Source organism: Octopus bimaculoides, chromosome 22, assembly GCF_046866305.1.
Source record: "Octopus bimaculoides isolate indiv1 chromosome 22, ASM4686630v1, whole genome shotgun sequence".
In the NCBI taxonomy this organism is placed as follows: Eukaryota; Metazoa; Mollusca; class Cephalopoda; order Octopoda; family Octopodidae; genus Octopus; species Octopus bimaculoides.
In genome coordinates, this window is record NC_142949.1 from 33,516,759 (window position 1) to 33,535,022 (window position 18,264).

The 18,264-nt window shown below is 36.9% G+C and overlaps 1 protein-coding gene across 1 annotated transcript in view; it reads right to left on the reverse strand.

Moving 5' to 3' along the window:
- LOC106880193 (long-chain fatty acid transport protein 4) overlaps positions 1-17,326 on the reverse strand; it is a 42,194-nt gene extending 24,868 nt beyond the window's left edge. The window contains exon 1 of the mRNA XM_089339539.1: positions 16,973-17,326. Within this exon, the coding sequence (XP_089195665.1) occupies positions 16,973-17,241 (269 nt within the window). The 5' untranslated portion in view covers positions 17,242-17,326. The remainder of the gene's footprint in view (positions 1-16,972) is intronic.
- Between the last annotated feature and the right edge of the window lie 938 nt (positions 17,327-18,264).

An 18,264-nucleotide genomic window follows, 5' to 3' on the forward strand; every position in this document is an offset into this window, starting at 1 on the left:
ATATCTGAATACTTCATCAAAAGGTGTCTATTTACTAGTCCTTTTCACAATGACAAACCACATCCACACACATACACAAGATTAATAATTTGTGAGGAAGAGGTAGAGTTTGGCTTGACACTTCCAGTTACCATAGTTCTAACAATAATAATAATAATTAATTCGTTTTATTGGCCACAAGGGCTAATATCAATTAAAAACATTTAAGGACAAAGAAAGGACGAAGGTTACAAAAGGTTTTGTCCGAAAAGGTAGGAAAGTTCGTCTAAACAGAGGAAGAAAACGAAGAAAGATATAATGAATAAATAGATAAATAAATAAGTAGAACTCCCAAAGGGGGAGGCGCTTTGAAAAAGGAAAGGTTACACGTGGAAAAACCCATAAAACCACGGGAGCCTGGTCAGAAAAAATAAGAAAGGGGTATAGAGCCCTTTCTCCTTTTACATTACCTTTTTTTTTTTTTTTTTTTTTCTACAGGTGTATTCTCAGAATTGGTCCGTTTATACTGGCCATTCTTCCAACAGTCACCCATCTTTCAAATAATAATAGACAAGACAAAGAGCGTGATGCGATTGCAATAGATATTTTATTCATTGGACAATATTTTGACAGCAAGCCTGTCTGTGTCGATTCAAAATTATAGAAATTTAAATTCAAAGTATGAACAAAAGCAACCAACATCCACATGTTGATGGAATGACATCATCATCATCTGTTGCAATCGCATCATGCTCTTTGTCTTGTCTGTTTACCTATGTGAAGAGTTACATGAATCTTTTAATAATAACTTTGACCCTTATGCACTTAAACCAGCCATACCTTACCAAAATATTCTACCTGCTTTATGTTCGAACTGACCCCTACATTTTTTTTATTTTTATTAGGCTCTGAGGCTGTAAGGTACCTCAGAGGAAACATTTACTGGTGCACATCCAATCGGGGCCAGAAACAACAGCAAGTGCAACTAAAATCACAAGATCTTTTTTTTTTTTTTTCTAACATGATAACCTAATTGTTTCCTAATCAACACCTGAGCAGAATTGATAAAGTTCAATCTAAACTATAAGAGATTAATAATAGAAGAAGAGGGGGTAGGAGGAAGAAGAGGAGAAAGAAGGGGTAGGAGGAAGAAGAGAAGGAAGAGGGTAGGAGGAAGAAAGGAAGAGGGGTAGGAGGAAGAAGAGGGGGAGGAATAGGGAATGAAGAGGGTAGGAGGAGGAAGAGAGGGTAGGGTAAAAGGGGTGGGGGTAGAAGGAAGGGAGAAATAGAGGAAGAGGAAGAGACGGTGGCAATGATTCAAAAGAGATACAAATGCATAATCGGAGTGCCAGGAATTTACATCAATGGAATTTACAACATGTACAGAAACAACATCACTTAACAACTGAACATATTACTCCCACATGGCAATTGTATGCCTAGGTACTGCACACATGTAGAGTACACCAAAACATTCCACACACACATACAACAACAACAGTGCTACTAATTGTTGTGCACAAGGTGCTTTCAATAGAGTGGAAAATATGAAACCAAAACAACACTGCATACACCTACAGCACACAGATCTAATCTCAGCTGTGCAAAAAAAAAAAAACACAATAATGACACTCTCAGAGTGGTTGGCATTAGGAAGGGCATCCAGCTGTAGAAACTCTGCCAAATCAGATTGGAGCCTGGTGTAGCCATCTGGTTTCACCAGTCCCCAGTCAAATCGTCCAACCCATGCTAGCATGGAAAGAGGACGTTAAACGATGATGATGATGATGATGGTTTCAAATCTTGCCCCAAGGACAGCAATTTTGGGGGAGGGGATGAGTTGACTACATCGACCCCAGTGTGTCACTGGTACTTAATTTATCGACCTCGAAAAGTTGAAAGACAATGTCAACCTTGGCAGAATTTGAACTCAGAACATAGCAACGGGTGAAATACCGCTAATAATAATAATAATCCTTTCTACTGGAGGCACAAGGGCTCAAATTTGTGGGGAGGGGGACTAGTCAATTATATCGATCGACCCCAGTGTTTCACTGGTACTTAATTCATCGATCCTGAAAGAATGAAAGGAGAAGTCGACCTTGACAGAATTTGAACTCAGGATGTAGTGACAGACGAAATTACCGCTGAGCATTTCATCCAGAACGGTAACAATTCTGCCAGCTCACCACCTTAATAATAACAACAACCATCTATCACTTATTATAATAATAATAATAATAATAATAGTAATGATAATAATAAGAGTAATAATAATAATAATAATGATAATAATAATAATAGTAATGATAATAATAAGAGTAATAATAATAATAATAATAATAATGATAATAATAATAATAGTAATGATAATAAGAGTAATAATAATAATAGTAATGATAATAAGAGTAATAATAATAATAATAATAGTAATGATAATAATAATAGTAATGATAATAATAAGAGTAATAATAATAATAATAATAACTACTATAGAGATTCGATTGATTATTGGGAAATACTGGTTGCAAATTAATAATAGAATGAAGGACTCTTCGCAATGATTCAAAACCAAAATGGAACCTGGGAATATTATAATAAGATCCATTTAGTGTTTGAGGCCTGTGTATCAATGCACTGAATTACCCAGCTAATTGCACCAGGAATTGATTAAAAAAAAAAAGAGTAAATAAATAAGTAAAGCAATTATGAAGGCCTACTTAATTAGATTCACTTGGTATACTATTTGAAAGGTGAACAAAAGACCTGGCCATTGAAAATTCTCTGTTAGAGTCTCAAAAGCCAAGATTTCCTCGTACTGTTATGCAGATCATGTTAATTAGAAGCTACAGCTATTTACTTCAGCCTCGCTGTAATTTTATAATTGTGAAGTTAATCTCAACATTGTGTATACTATTTAATAATGTGAAGACATAAGCAGCCAGACTTCAAAACCACAAGTTTAAATTACCTGATAGTTGCCTAAGCCAAATGCCTTAGACCAGGGATCCTCAATCCTGTTTTAACTTCACGGTGCCACATATCATCATCAATCATTAATGTCCAGTTTCCCATGCTTGTATTGGTCAGATGGATTAGTAAATGTAAAGACTCCTTCAGTCATGAATGACCATGGGATTGCACCTAGATAGTTACCCTCTGAGGCACAAGTCTGGGCAAGGTTGTTTATGGAAGAGCAGCAGTCGCCCATGCATACCAGCCTCCCACTGGTTTTGTGGGTTCTGGGACTCATTAAAGACCAAAGTCAAAGTCAGACAACGCAGCTTCTAGCTTAACCCTTTCAGGCACGGTCCCAAGAATTTTTTGAAGGTAGGGTACAAGGTCAGAAGGGAATGCAATTCCAGGAGAAAAGGGCCTAACAACAGTATTTACAAAATTGCACTTCATTCCTTGATGGGGAGCACGTGCCCCTCAGCCCCACCCCCTTGGGTCCGCCCCTGCCTTTAGCATTCAGTTTACTTTATGAAATATGCTTATTTATTTACAAGGTATTGAATTAATCATGAATTCAAATGAAGTGATTGCTTACTTTCAGAACAACATTGTAGAGTATGTGCGAGAGGTCAGATCTGGTTGGTTTGAACTTAAAACAGGTAGAATATTCTGTCCGGATATGGCCAGTTTAAATGCTAAAGGGTTGACTGGGGAAGGGTTATCGATGAGAATGAGCATTCATGAATTCACTGCATTGCCCAAATCTTGTGTGAGTTTTTTTTTCTTTGCCAATTTGCCCGTTTGTTTACAGTGCCAAAAACATTCATCCACTGTCTGCTTTTAACCGAATTTATCAAAACTAAACAAGCAGTCATTATGTGAAAAATGTTCCTTTGCGTTGCTGATTTAAAACACTTCATTGTGGAAGGATTTACTTGAGAAATACAAGCGCAAAACAACCATCCATCACATACGACCGAGTATGACCAGCTAAACACATAGCATCATCATCATCATCGTCATTTTAATGTTTACTTTTCCATGCTGGCATTGGTCAGAAAGAGTTTACTGAGGCAGATTTTATACAGCCAGATACTCTTCCTATGACCAGCTCTCACCTGTTTCCAAGATAATATTTTCCCAACGCCAAACATGTTTTTACAGAATACTGGAAATCGTAGTCTTGGCAGATACTGGTGCCGTACAACTGGCACCTGTGCCAGTGGCACATAAAAACACCCATTACACTTTCGGAGTGGTTGACATTAGGAAGGCCATCCAACCATAAAAACCATGTCAAATCAGACTGGAGTCAGGTGCAGCTCTTCAGCTTACCAGCCCAGGTCAAACTGTCCAACCCATGCCAGCATGGGCAATGAACACTGAATGACGAGGATGATGATGATGATGATGATGACGATGACGAAAGCACCTTGCTCAAGGAGACAATCTACACTGCTCAGACCAGGAACTGACCTTACAAACTCATAGACAGGTGCTATACATATCAATCCCTAGACCACAGGTGTGAAACAGTTTAAGGTTAACAAGCTAGGAGTTAACAGCACGAACTGAAATGGCCAGAGTCGAAGGTTAATGAGAACAAAAGTTGACAGGTTTGAGATGGCAATTAGTTAATTAGTTAAGTCAGTAATTTAGTTGTTCAGAGCGAATTGGTTTGACAATGAACTAATTTTAATGGTGAACCAATAATAATTATTTTTATCAATTAAACATTTTATTTTTATTAATTTTTTTCCCTTTTTATTATTCTGTATACAGGTGCTTTTTTTTTTTTTCTTAATTTCATAAAATGTCTATGAATTTTAACATCGTTACAGTATGACAGTTGATGAGATGGGTAAAAGAGCATGGCTTAGTGGTCAAGATAATTGGCTCATGATCGTAAGGGTATTATTATGGAAAGCAGAAGTTAAACGATGAATAATGATAATAATAATGATAATAATAATGATGATAATAATAATAATAATAATAATATCATTGCTAGAAACTAGGAGACTGTGTCAACTCTAGTAGCATGTTACAAGTGATTAAAGCCACCGGATAAATTAACGAACAGACCAACAACTTGGCTAATTGGGAAATCTGGAAGTTATCAAAACAGCTTGCCAATTAGATGAATTATACATTCAAAGCTGGCTCTAACTGCATTCAATCAACACTTAGTTGTTACTAGATACAGCGTTATTAGATTCTTTTCTACTCAAGGCATAATAATGCATGAAACTTTGGGAGAGGGGCCTGAAATTTTAGTCGATTACATCAACCCCAGTGTTTCACAGGTACTTTTAATTTTTCGACCCCGAAAGGATGAAAGGCAAAGTCGACCTCAGCAGCATTTGAACTCGGAATGTAAAGATGGACAAAATGGCACTAATCATTTTGCCCAGCGTGATAACAATTCTGCCAGCTCAACCGCCTTACTAATAGCAGCAGCAACAACAAGAAAACCTGTTATCATATTGTTATATTACATTGTTGATACTATGTTTTATCGCCATCATTATCGTTTCTAGCTGAAAACAGCAACACCTGTCCACAGCTGGAATAATGTTAAATATCATTGCTAGAAACTAGGAGACTGTGTCAACTCTAGTAGCATGTTATAAGTGATTAAAGCCACCGGATAAATTAACGAACAGACCAACAACTTGGCTAATTGGGAAATCTGGAAGTTATCAAAACAGCTTGTCAATTAGATGAATTATACATTCAAAGCTGGCTCTAACTGCATTCAATCAACACTTAGTTGTTACTAGATACAGCGTTATTAGATTCTTTTCTACTCAAGGCATAAGGCCAGAAATTTATGGAGGAGGGGGCAGTCGATTAGATCGACCCCAGTATGCAACTGGTACTTAATTTATCGACCCCCGAAAGAATGAAAGGAAAAGTCGACCTCGGTGGAATTTGAACTCAGAACGTAAAGACAGACGAAATACCGCTAAGCATTTCACCTGGCATGTTAACGTTTCTTATTTCTTTATTGCCCACAAGGGGTTAAACATAGAGGGGACAAACAAGGACAGACAAAGGGATTAAGTTGATTACATTTAGGAAGAATCGCCTGCTATTTTCAGCAGGTTGAAAGACTATGTAGTGGCTTCCTCATTAACTAACCAGTTGTTGATTAACTTCAAATCAGCTCTGGTTGTACATACATTAAAGGCATTCCAAACATGACCACTTCAGCATTTATTCTGACATGACGTATCTATGATTACATAGTCCAAAGTCTTTTCCTAAGGTTGAAAGGAGCAATTTGAGGGAGTTTAGCTGTTGTGTCTAGTAGGTTTGATGATCATACAGAGGCTCCTGCAGTTATTTTTGTTCCTTAAACCCTTACCAACTTTCATAGACCTTCCAACCATGCCTATCCTGTTGATATCTTTTTGACAATATTGTATCTTGGACTACAAAATGTAACGTGTCCTTTCTAAAAAAAAAATCCAACAAACTGATAAGATGTGATTTGAAGGAGGTTTTTAGCTGTTAGTTCTAGCATATTGCATGACCGCGCAGAAGGTCACTCAATTGCAATCTGTGGCATACATAAAAACATTTTCTTCTGACATTTAAATAAGGGTTTTTTCTTTGTTAAAATATAAAAAAATACTTCGTAGTATATTGTGGAAAATAGGCATTACAGGAAATGCTGTATTAGAATTGTGACTTTTCCTCAGGCAGTGTGGTGAATGCAGCACGTGTAACAGGAACGATTTGACTGTTGTTAGACAAAATTACTTAACTCTTTGCTAGCCACTGGTATCCATCCGAGGGTGATTGTTTGATGAATCCGTTGAGATGAGACAACTCTTTCCCCTGGTGACCTCCCTTAGAAAGAGAGATAGACATTTAAACAGATTATCTATCAGATTGTCATATCGTCTTAGCACGGCGTTGCCCCAGCATGGCCACAGTTGAATGAATGAAACATCATCATCATCATCATCGTTTAACGTCTGCTTTCCATGCTAGCATGGGTTGGACGATTTGAGTGAGGACTGGTGAAACCAGATGGCTACATTAGGCTCCAAGAGTGCTTTTACGTGTCACCGGCACGAAGGCCAGTCAGGCGGTACTGGCAACGGCCATGCTCAAAATGGTGTATTTTATGTGCCACCCACACAAAAGCCAGTCCAGGGACACTGGCAACGATCTCGCTCAAAAGTCCTTACACATGCCACCGGCACAAATGCCAGAAAGGCGATGCTAAGCACAGGTGCCATCATGATTTCGCTTTCGCTTGCCCCAACAGGTCTTCGCAAGCAGAAACAAGTAAAAGAAAATAAAAGATCTTGCTCAGTCACGAGTGGTTAGCCATCATGTGTGTGTGCACATGCACGTGTGTGTGTGTGTGTGTGTGTAAAACAAAGCAGGACAATGACTTATAAGACAAAAAATGAGTCCCAACAAAAGAAAAAAAAAAGTTATAATGCATTAAAGTAGATCAGACTCTGGGTAATAATGTCAATACAGGGATGGAGTGGATATTTAACAGGTTGGTCACATTTTAGAGAGGAAGGCCAAAACCCAGTTCATGACACCACCACCACCCCACCACAACCACCACCCCACCACAACCACCACCACCAGCACCACTACCACCACCACTATACATACATGTGAGTGTGAGCCAACATTGCTGCCTCCACACGGTTATTCAACCTGCTATAAATATATACGCTATGTGTGTAAGTGCATGTGTATGTACGTGTAGATCTGTATGTGTGCGTGTGTGTGTGTATGTGTGAGTAAGAACATATACATGCATGTAGGAATGTGTGCGTGCGTGTGTATGTGTGTGTGAGAGAGAAAGAGAGAGTATACATATAGATGTGTAAATATAGATATGTATTTGCGTGTGTATAAATGTGTGTGTTTATTTGCAGTGCATGTGTGTATATATATATATATATATATATATATATATATAATAATGTAAATATAACTGCGTATGTGTGTGTGTGTTTATGTTTTAATGTGTGTATTTATGAGTGTATGTGTGCATGGCTGTGTTTGTGTGAATGGATATGTGTGTGTTGGGGATGTCTTTGTTTATGTAGTGTGATATTTCGTGTTTATACGAATGTATAATAACCATGTGTGTGAGTACATATGTTTATATATGTGTGTATATGTTTTTATGTACGTATTTATAAGTATATGAATATGCTTGCATTTGTGTGTGTGTGAGTGTATATGACTGTTGTTATTGCTATTGTTTAACCCTAGGTTGACCCGGATAAACCAGAACTAAGACAAAAGGAGTGCCAGCCGTAATGTTTTCTTTCACATACAATAAACCTAGGACAGCATTATCCAATGTGAGAGATTTGGCTGCTATTTCTAAAGGCAGAACAAACCACGTTGTGTACTCTTCTATAGGCTCATACATACATCTTATCCATTACTTACTTGTTTCAGTCATTAGACTGTGGCCATGCTGGAGCTCTGCTTTGAAGAATCTTAGTGAGACAAACTAAACCTAGTATATTTTTTTCTCGCCCTTTTTAAGCCTGGTACTTATTCTATCAGTTTCTTTTTTTGCCAAACTGCTAAGTTACAGGGATGTTAACAAACCAACAACGGTTACCAAACAGTGGTGGGAGGCAAGCACTGACACACACACACACACGATGATCTTCTTTCAGTTTCCATCTATCAAATCCATTCACAAGGCTTCGGTTGACCCGAGGGCTATCGTAAGAGGACACTTGCTCAAGATGTCGCACAGTGGGACTGAACTCGGAACCATGCGGTTGAGAAGCAAACTTCTTACTATAACAACCATGCCTGCCTCTATATAGTCATTAAACTCCAGATAAATGCTGATCAAACAAAAACCGGTAACCAGAGACGTTCCACCACCGCATCTTCTGTTTTTTCTTTAAGGGTTGCAAGTGTACATTCAAGAAAATTTGGTTGCTATTTCTAGCAATCTTTGTAGAGTATCCCTCATTAGGTTGCACACATAGATATGTGTGTGCATGTATGCACATGGGTGTACGTGTGTTCACAGCTAAGTAAACATGCAACCAGGCAATCAACTGTCGTTAAATGCCAAAGATATGCTGTGTTAATTAGTTAATATTTTAATATTTATGACAATTAAACTCATCTCTAGAGATTAACGATGTTCTAATATCTATGCATCTCCATTATGTGCCAATCAGCTCGCCCTCTGGTCATCATCGGTTATTTTTATAATATGTACCTGGCTGGATTCCAACTGGGGGTCCGAAACTGGACTCTAAAGTAATGTCCTCATCCACAATACCATTGATCCGCGCACTGGACTGATGAGATCTAGCAATGATCAGAGATCAATCAGATCAAAGCATTGGTGAAGATGTAGAAAAAAATCAAGGCATTTTTCACCTCGAAACACGGTTAATTAGTAAAACTGTACGATTATAATTTAATCCACCTGAGAGGCTGGCAGTTTGATAGCAACCAGTCTCTTGCACTGCGCGATGGTGTATAAGTGTAGAGACACTTAACTGTCAAGTGGACTGGTTCACTTTGCTTTAAATAGGTAAGACAGGGTAGGGTAGAAACATCTAAGAGCCTCGCAGTAAATAAACACGCATTTTGTTAGCAGAATACATACATACATACATACATATATATATATATATATATATATATATAGAAAAAGAGAGAGAGATAGTTGCAGGCGTGGCTGTCTGGTAAAAAGCTTGCTTTCCAACCACATGATACTGGGTTCAGTCCCACTGTGTGGCACTTTGGGCAAGTGTCTTCTGTTATAGCCATAGGCTAACCAAAGCCTTGTGAGTGGATTTGGTAGGCAGAAACTGAAAGAATCCCGTCATATATATGTATGTATGTATGTATTTGTGTGTCTGTGTTTCACCCCTACCATTGCTTGACAACCAATGTTGGTGTGTTTATATCCCCATAGCTTATCAGTTCGGCAAAAGAGACTGATAGAATAAGTACTAGGCTTACAAAGAATTAGTCCTGAAGTCGAATTGTTCGACTAAAGGTGGTGCTCCAGCATGGCCACAGTCAAGTGACTGAAACAAATGAGAGAATAAAATATATATATATATATACAGACACTTATATTAATGTAAGTATGTGTGTATGTAGGTAGGTGTTTGCATATGTATGTATGTATCTAGGTAGGTGCATATATGTATGTGTATGTGTGCAGGCTGATATGTACAACTCCTGGCAGAAATTATATACATATACATACACCTGTTTACATATATAAATGTGTATGTATGTAAATATATATATATATATATATATATATATATATATATATATAAATATATATATATGTATATACTTACATATATAAATCGTTTAACGTCCGCTTTCCATGCTAGCATGGGTTATATATGTATGTGTATAAGTAGGTATTTATTTACGCATGTGCAGGTAGACATGTACAACCTCTGGCAAACATTATAGAATCACCACACCTGGAGGGTGTTCACCTAAGTTATTTTTCTTCTTGCTTCATAGGAAATAAACAAATCACAGTTAATGACACAAAACTGACTTTTGTTTATTAGTTGAACCTTCTGGCTTCACACAACAGCATACCTTGCATAATTTGAGTTAAATTATTTTAATGAACAGCTTGTCCTAGAACCGAGGTGCCATGTAAAAAGCACTGATGCTGGTGCCACATAAAAAACATTGATGATGGTGCCATGTAGAAAGCACCCAGTACACTCTGTGGAGTGGTAGACATTAGGAAAGGCATCCGGATGTAGAAACCAAGCCAAAACCGACTATGGAATCTGGTGTGGCCTCTGACCTCACCAGTTCCTGTCAAGCCATCTAACTCATGCCAGCATAGAAAACAGATGTTAAATGTTGATGATGATCATCATCTTCACCATCATACCCATTCATAAACATTTTGCAGTGTGCAGAGTTTCTCCTCCTGGTTTTTGTTGAAGTACACAAATCCAGCAATTCTGAAGCCATAATGGATGTCACTGGGAAGGGAGAACTTCTTAATGAGTTCTCTACAGACCTGTAAGACGTTCTCTTCACTTCTGAGGACATTGTTGATGCATTAATTTTTTTTTTTTGCTGCTGTCGCTTGGCAGATGTTGCCAGATTGATTACAAAGCAGCGTTGAAAGCTTGCCATCTTGGCTGATTTTAAGTCTGTGTCTCTTCCTTCCATCTTTGTTTCTTTTGAGTCAGAATTTGTTGATGTTTTATTTCTATAGAAACTTCCCAGTTGATGTCAGGATCATGCAGCTTTTAATATTAATGTAGCAGGTTTCCTCTGCTGACCAGTCAAATATGTATGTACATGTGTTTGTGTGTGTGTATATATGTAGTATCTATGCATGTATGTATGTACATACGTGTGTCTCTGTGTGTGCATGTATGTACATATGGTTGTATTTATGCATGCTTATTGGTGTGTATGTATATGTATGTATGTATGTGTGTTTGTGTGTACATATGGTTGTATCTATGCATGCTTATTGGTATGTATGTGTGTATGAAAGCATGTTTATTCTGATCCCACTCAAAAAAGGCACTGAATATATAGGAATATAACAAGAACAAACACACATGCGTACACATACATGCACTCTTGCGCACAGACACACACAAACTTATAATACGCACACACGCACATACAAGCATACATACTTATACACATACATACACACATACACATATATACATACACATACACACATACATAAATACATGCACTCATGCATGTACACATACACACACACATACATATACACACACATTCATACATACATACACACACACATATATACATACATGCATGCACACACATACATACATACACACACATATATACATACATGCATGCACACACATACACATACATACATACACATACATACACACACACACACGTTTACTCTCTGAACATAAATATAGATAAGTAGTTTAACAGAAATCCTTTGAAGGTTGTCAAGTAACCAGGTCAGTTCTTGTGATGAAAGGGAATCGCCCACCATGGTTTTCCCATTTCTTAATCACATACAGTATATTGTCTATCTAGGACTACATTACAGAAAGCGTCAGTTCATTTAATAACTCCCTCATATTTTTACTCCTTTAAATAACTACCAACGGATGAAGTCTGGCTGCTATTTCTATTTTGATAACAAAGACTCCTCTAATACATCAAACAACTATCTTCTATATTCTTTTCTACTCCAGGCATAAGGCCTGAAATTTTGGGGGAGTCGGGGCAGTCGATTAGATTGACCCCAGTACGCAACTGGTACTTAATTTATCGACCCCGAAAGGATGAACGGCAAAGTCAACCTCAGCAGAATTTGAACTCAGAACGTAAGGATAGACGAAATAAACAAAAGCTAAAAGGTGCTTCACTTCCAGTGGTCTTCCAACATGCTGGACATCAACCTGGAATTTCTGAGGCCCCATGCTAAAGAGGTGTTGGATGCACCAAGGTGCCAAGAAGTAGAGAGCCTGGGTGGTAGAGGTATGGGCCTAGTTAGCTCCAAGGAGCAGAGGCCAATATTGTAGGGATAGAAAAGAGAGAGAGAGAGAGACAAAGCAGCATGTGTGTGTGGGCCAGAGGCTGGAATGTGTTCACTAACAAGAGTGCCAATCAGTTGAGTGACCATTCTCTGGATGCAATACTGGTAGTCAGCACCTGCAGCAGCAGTACCATTCCAGGTGTAGGAGCAGTTCTCCATTGTGGACCACTTTTGGGAGTTCTATGATAGTAGACTTGGTCTACTACCACTGTACTTACAAAATATTCAAAGCCTGGAGGACAAACAGACACACACACACACGATGGTGTTCTTTCAGTTTCCATCCACCAAATCCACTCACAAGGCTTCGATTGTCCTGAGGCTATAGTAGAAGAGACTTGCCCAAGGTGCCACACAGTGGGACTGAACCTGGAAGCATGTGATTGGAATGTAAACTTCTTACCACACAGCTACACCTGTACCTACATGCTATTAGAAAAACATTTTTCTAAGATCCTTTCCCTCTAAAACTGCAAAGCTCTAAGCTGAAAGTTATTCAGTTTATACCTAAACACAACGCTGCATGGAACTATGAACCATTACGGCCACTGGTGTGTGTATGTGTTGATAATGTACCGATGCCAGTCCAACTCATGCTAGCATGGAACAGAGACATCTAATGATAATGATGACAATGAATGCTGAAGCATTCTGAGCGTGCCTAAACAGAGAGATCGAGTAAAAATTAGGACCAAATGCCGACAAGAAATGGTCACATGTCGATGATACGATTATCGTTAATTACAAACACGTTTTTGAACCTTATTACAGATATACGTTTTTCGATAGTTTATAGCTTATTTTTTACGTGCTTTGGATTTATTTTTTTAATAATTAAAAAATATTCAAATTTTAATAAATATCTTATTTCACAATATTTTTGCGTATCTGCATGTTATTCTGCATGTTCAAAAACGTACTTGTACTAAAAATGAAGCCACACAGAGTGAAGGAGTGCAGAGTGCACAAGTCGGAACTCTGACGATTTGGCAGTTATCTGTGGCAGGGTGAACGACCGCCAAGCTCTTGGTTTAAGAGATGAAGAAGTTGCAGTAGCAGCAGCCGTTCAATCACAAGTCAGTCCAAATTCAGCAGACCGACGATCAAAATCTTTCCACACACACACACATAGATGTATACCTACACAAGTGTGCCCTCATCACCGATTTTCCTGCCTCATAAACATTCAGAAAAATGGATGTTTTTTAATGAAATCTTCTACAAAAACGAGATGGTGTAGATTCTGGTTATAACGGAATTTTTTTGGGAAGAATTTTTTCCGGGACTTGCGAGAGGAGTTTCGGAAAATTCACGTGTCACCTTTGTTTCCTCATGTATTGTGATATGTATGTTTGCGTGCTCTCACCATTTTTCTTTCCTCTCACTAAATTCTGATATAATCGTAATCTACACACCTTGAAAGATACTTGTACAACATTTCATTAAAAAATATTAACTTTTCCGATAGTTATGAAGCAACAAAGACAGCGGCAGGTATGCAGACATGTGTGTCTGTGTATGTATGAATGTATGTATAATCACAGTCTAGTGAGCCGTGCGTATTATGATAGGGGTGCGATGTGAGGGAAAGCGAAAGAGATGGAGATATGGCTGCTATTTCTAGCGGGTAGAGCGACCGCAAAAAGGAGGTGCACCTTCCCTTCGTTTTTTCGGTTGTCTCTCAGCAAAGATCAAGTCAGGTGGATGTGTTTGAGAAATAACTCGGATTATTACAACTACTACTACTAATTATTATTATTATTAACAATAATAATATTTTATTATTGTCATAATTAACATAGAAACACGAACATATTAAAAAACGGGTGGAAATATGTCATTTTACAAACGATTTAAACCAAAAATCAATTTCAATAAGCTATGGGAATACAGGTTTTTTTGTTGGAGTTATTTAACCTCAGATCAGGTTGATAAAACGTATCAACCGTGACTTCACCACGTTTTATTTCTAAGCCATAGTAATATCATTACGTGGGGTCTTCATTATCCAATACGTCCTTCTCCACACGGTAACAGCGTACGATTGAAGTGCGACTTGGTTGCTATTTCTAGCGCACCGAGCGAACGCCATAGAGGTTATTTCACCTCTTAGTATTTTTTTAAAATCTTATTTTATATTACATTATATAATTTGGCAATTTATAATTAACGAGTTTTTGTGTGATGTTTCGTTTTTCGTTAAGTTTCACTAAAACACAGAAATGTATTAAACACGCGATGTTTATTTAACCACAGGTCAGTTTCGACTGAACCAGAGCAAACCTATGATCAAGGCATTCCAGCCATGTGCATATATATATATATATATATATATATATATATATATATATATATATATATACACAAGGTGTCCATAAAGTCTGGGTACATGGAATAAATAAAATCATAACATAAACAATTAAATATAAGAAATAATAATTTCTTAAAGTATGTGTTAATCCCCATGTACCCAGACTTTGTGGATACCCTGTGTATATATATATGTATATATATATATATATATATATATATATGAATTATTTTGGTGCGCATTATCTTGGAAACATGTGTCTTGTTTTCTTTAAGACGCTGATGAGAGTGGATAATGGTTCGACTGCTATTTCTAGCAGCCAAAGCGACCTTTCGTCAACGTTGTTTGTTGATCTTCATAAACACATAACGTGTTCGATTAAACAATATGAAATTTTAAAGAGCCTTCTTGAACTTATCTAAGATATCTGCATACATACATACATACATATTTACAATTTTTAGAGTGCTTCTTTTCGGATATATGAACCACCGACAGATAGAGAGATGAAAAGGAGAGAATTTATTTCATATTTTCCAAAAATTCAGTTCTATATTTATATATATATATTCATAAATTTTCTAACATAATGCCTAATAAGACAGAAAAGTAAAACAGTATTTACTAGAATTAAAAACGAAACAAACATACAAGGATATTCAATGGACAAGCATGTGCTTTTTATGTAAAAGTATTAGTGATAACGTATTGACATTTAAAAGCATTTAAGTGTTTACAACACCAAGAAGAAACAGGAATTAATATATTATCGTTATTATCATTATTAACACACTATCGGGTACCCGAAAACTGGTTCTTTGAGTTGGTTAGACCGAGTACCATTGTCTAAGTATAAAACCAATTACCATTATCTGATTCTACCCGGAATTGTTCGTTTAATAAACAAGTAAAGGCCTCAATGAGTAAAACAATATACTTTTGTTATTTTATTTATTGAATCATTATTGTTTTTAGTTGAAATATGAATATTTCAAACACACTAATTTATATATCGATCTGTATATAGTTGAAGTAGATAGGTCGGTGTTTATTTTCATGTATAACATAGAAACATGTACGTCTTGTAGAACATTATCATTTTTTAAAGATTTCGCTTGCAAATTCTTAAATTAACATAAACATTTAGTTACATGAAAGAAAATTACCGGGGAACTTTCATACGTATGAACAAGTAGATAGGCTGATAGATAGACAGAGAGATCGATAGACAGACAGACATCTATATATATATATATATATACATACAGAGAGAGAGAGAGAGAGAGAGAGAGAGAGACATACACACACAGATAGATAGACACACACACACACACAGATAGATAGATACACACACACACACAGATAGATAGATACACACACACACAGATAGATAGATACACACACACACAGATAGATAGATACACACACACACAGATAGATAGATACACACACACACAGATAGATAGATACACACACACACAGATAGATAGATACACACACACACAGATAGATAGATAGATACACACACACACAGATAGATAGATACACACACACACAGATAGATAGATACACACACACACAGATAGATAGATACACACACACACAGATAGATAGATACACACACACACAGATAGATAGATACACGCACACGGATAGATAGATACACGCACACGGATAGATAGATACACGCACATGGATAGATAGATAGATAGATAGATACTCAGAGACAGACAGATAGCCAAGTAGGTAGATGTTTCGAAATATGAACATGTAAATATGTACTGCGAATAAAACGTGCCAACCATCTCTCATCCCACCGTTTCCTTTAAGCAATAATGACGATGATGATAATTAAATAGAAGTTCTTCGTTTGCCATAGATGCGACGAAAGAGGGTAGTCTTGGTTATTGCAATGGTTGGTCACCGTGTTTTGTTTCATTGGCCGTCACATGAAAAATACACAACCCGAATACTATAAGCAAAACGATGGCAAACAAACATGTTTAACAGAGAAAGGCGTGTATAATGTATATATATATATTATATGAAGATATATAATAAAGATGTTGGATAACGGATGTGAGATTGTAAAGGTAAGAATTTAAATGATAAGAATTAAGAAAAAAGGTAAGAAAGAAAAGGGCACTGACCATAGATCTCGTCCTAACGTGTTGCAAATCACCCATATGAAATGCCATCCACCAGTAACAACATAAGCACCAAACACACCCAGCCCGGCCAGAGAAACGGGTATTCTGGCTGAGTGGACGAGTAAAACACCCAGGCCAGAAAAGGCAGCAAGTTTCACAAACATTTTGTTCTGTTGTATTCGACCTACTAAGCCTGTTATGAATTTTGGTGTATATATTATACTTCCAGATTGCATTTTTCTTTTATCACACCGACCTTTGATTTGCATTTTTAAAGAAGGTAAAGAAAGAAAAAAAAAACAACTACAAGAAGCCGTCAAAAGTAGACTATCAGTGTTTTTTCCTTTTTTTTTTGGTTCTTTTTCTTTTTTTTTTTTTCCTTTTTGGCCGGTGTAATGCAATCCGTTTATAATGGTCCACCTTCAGAATTTAGAACTAGCCGGATATTTCTTTCCAACCGTTGTCACAAGGTTAAAAAGGCGGACGGGAAATGGGAAATTCGGATTGGGGAAATAAACATCTGAAAATATATCTATGCGCGTATGCGTGCGTGTATAAGTGCGTACGCGTGTGTGTCTGTGTAAGATATCTATATATCTATATCAATCTATGTATACATGTATGTATGTATGTATGTATCTATCTATCAATCAATCAATCTATCTGTGAGCACCTGTTTGTGTGGTGTACGAATTGAAGATATACAGAAATTATGTTGTGATTTAGGAAAGAAAAGAAAAAAAAATGGTAAAGAGAAAGTTATTCCAAAATATATCAGTCTCTTCTAAGAAATAGGTTTCGAATATTGTTTTTCCAATATATATATTTATAGAGACTGCCAAAAATTTGACAGATAGTGAGGCACTGAAAAGAGAGGAATTTTACCAAGTCTCGAAATGTTTAATGCTATCTTCCTGCTGTTTTTTATTGCTTTTTTTATTTCTTTTTTCTCTTTCATTCTGTTTTTTTTAAATTTTCATTTAGTATGTTTCTTTCTTTCTCACACTCTTTTATTTTTCGATCTCATGCTTAAATATTGTTAATAGATCCTTTCTTCCTTTGTGTTTCGATGACTGTGAAATACGTACAACGATTAACCTACAAACAGAATTACCGTAGGAGACAGTTTTATTTTAATTTATGGAGTAATAACACCTGACATGAAACCCCAGCAAATATTTACAGTATTTTGTGACAGTTTGGTGTCACCGGGTGGGCTCTTATACTGTTGCACCATTAAACTATGTCCACACATTAATACAACCGCAGCCTGGTTTAACCTTTTGTTTCTG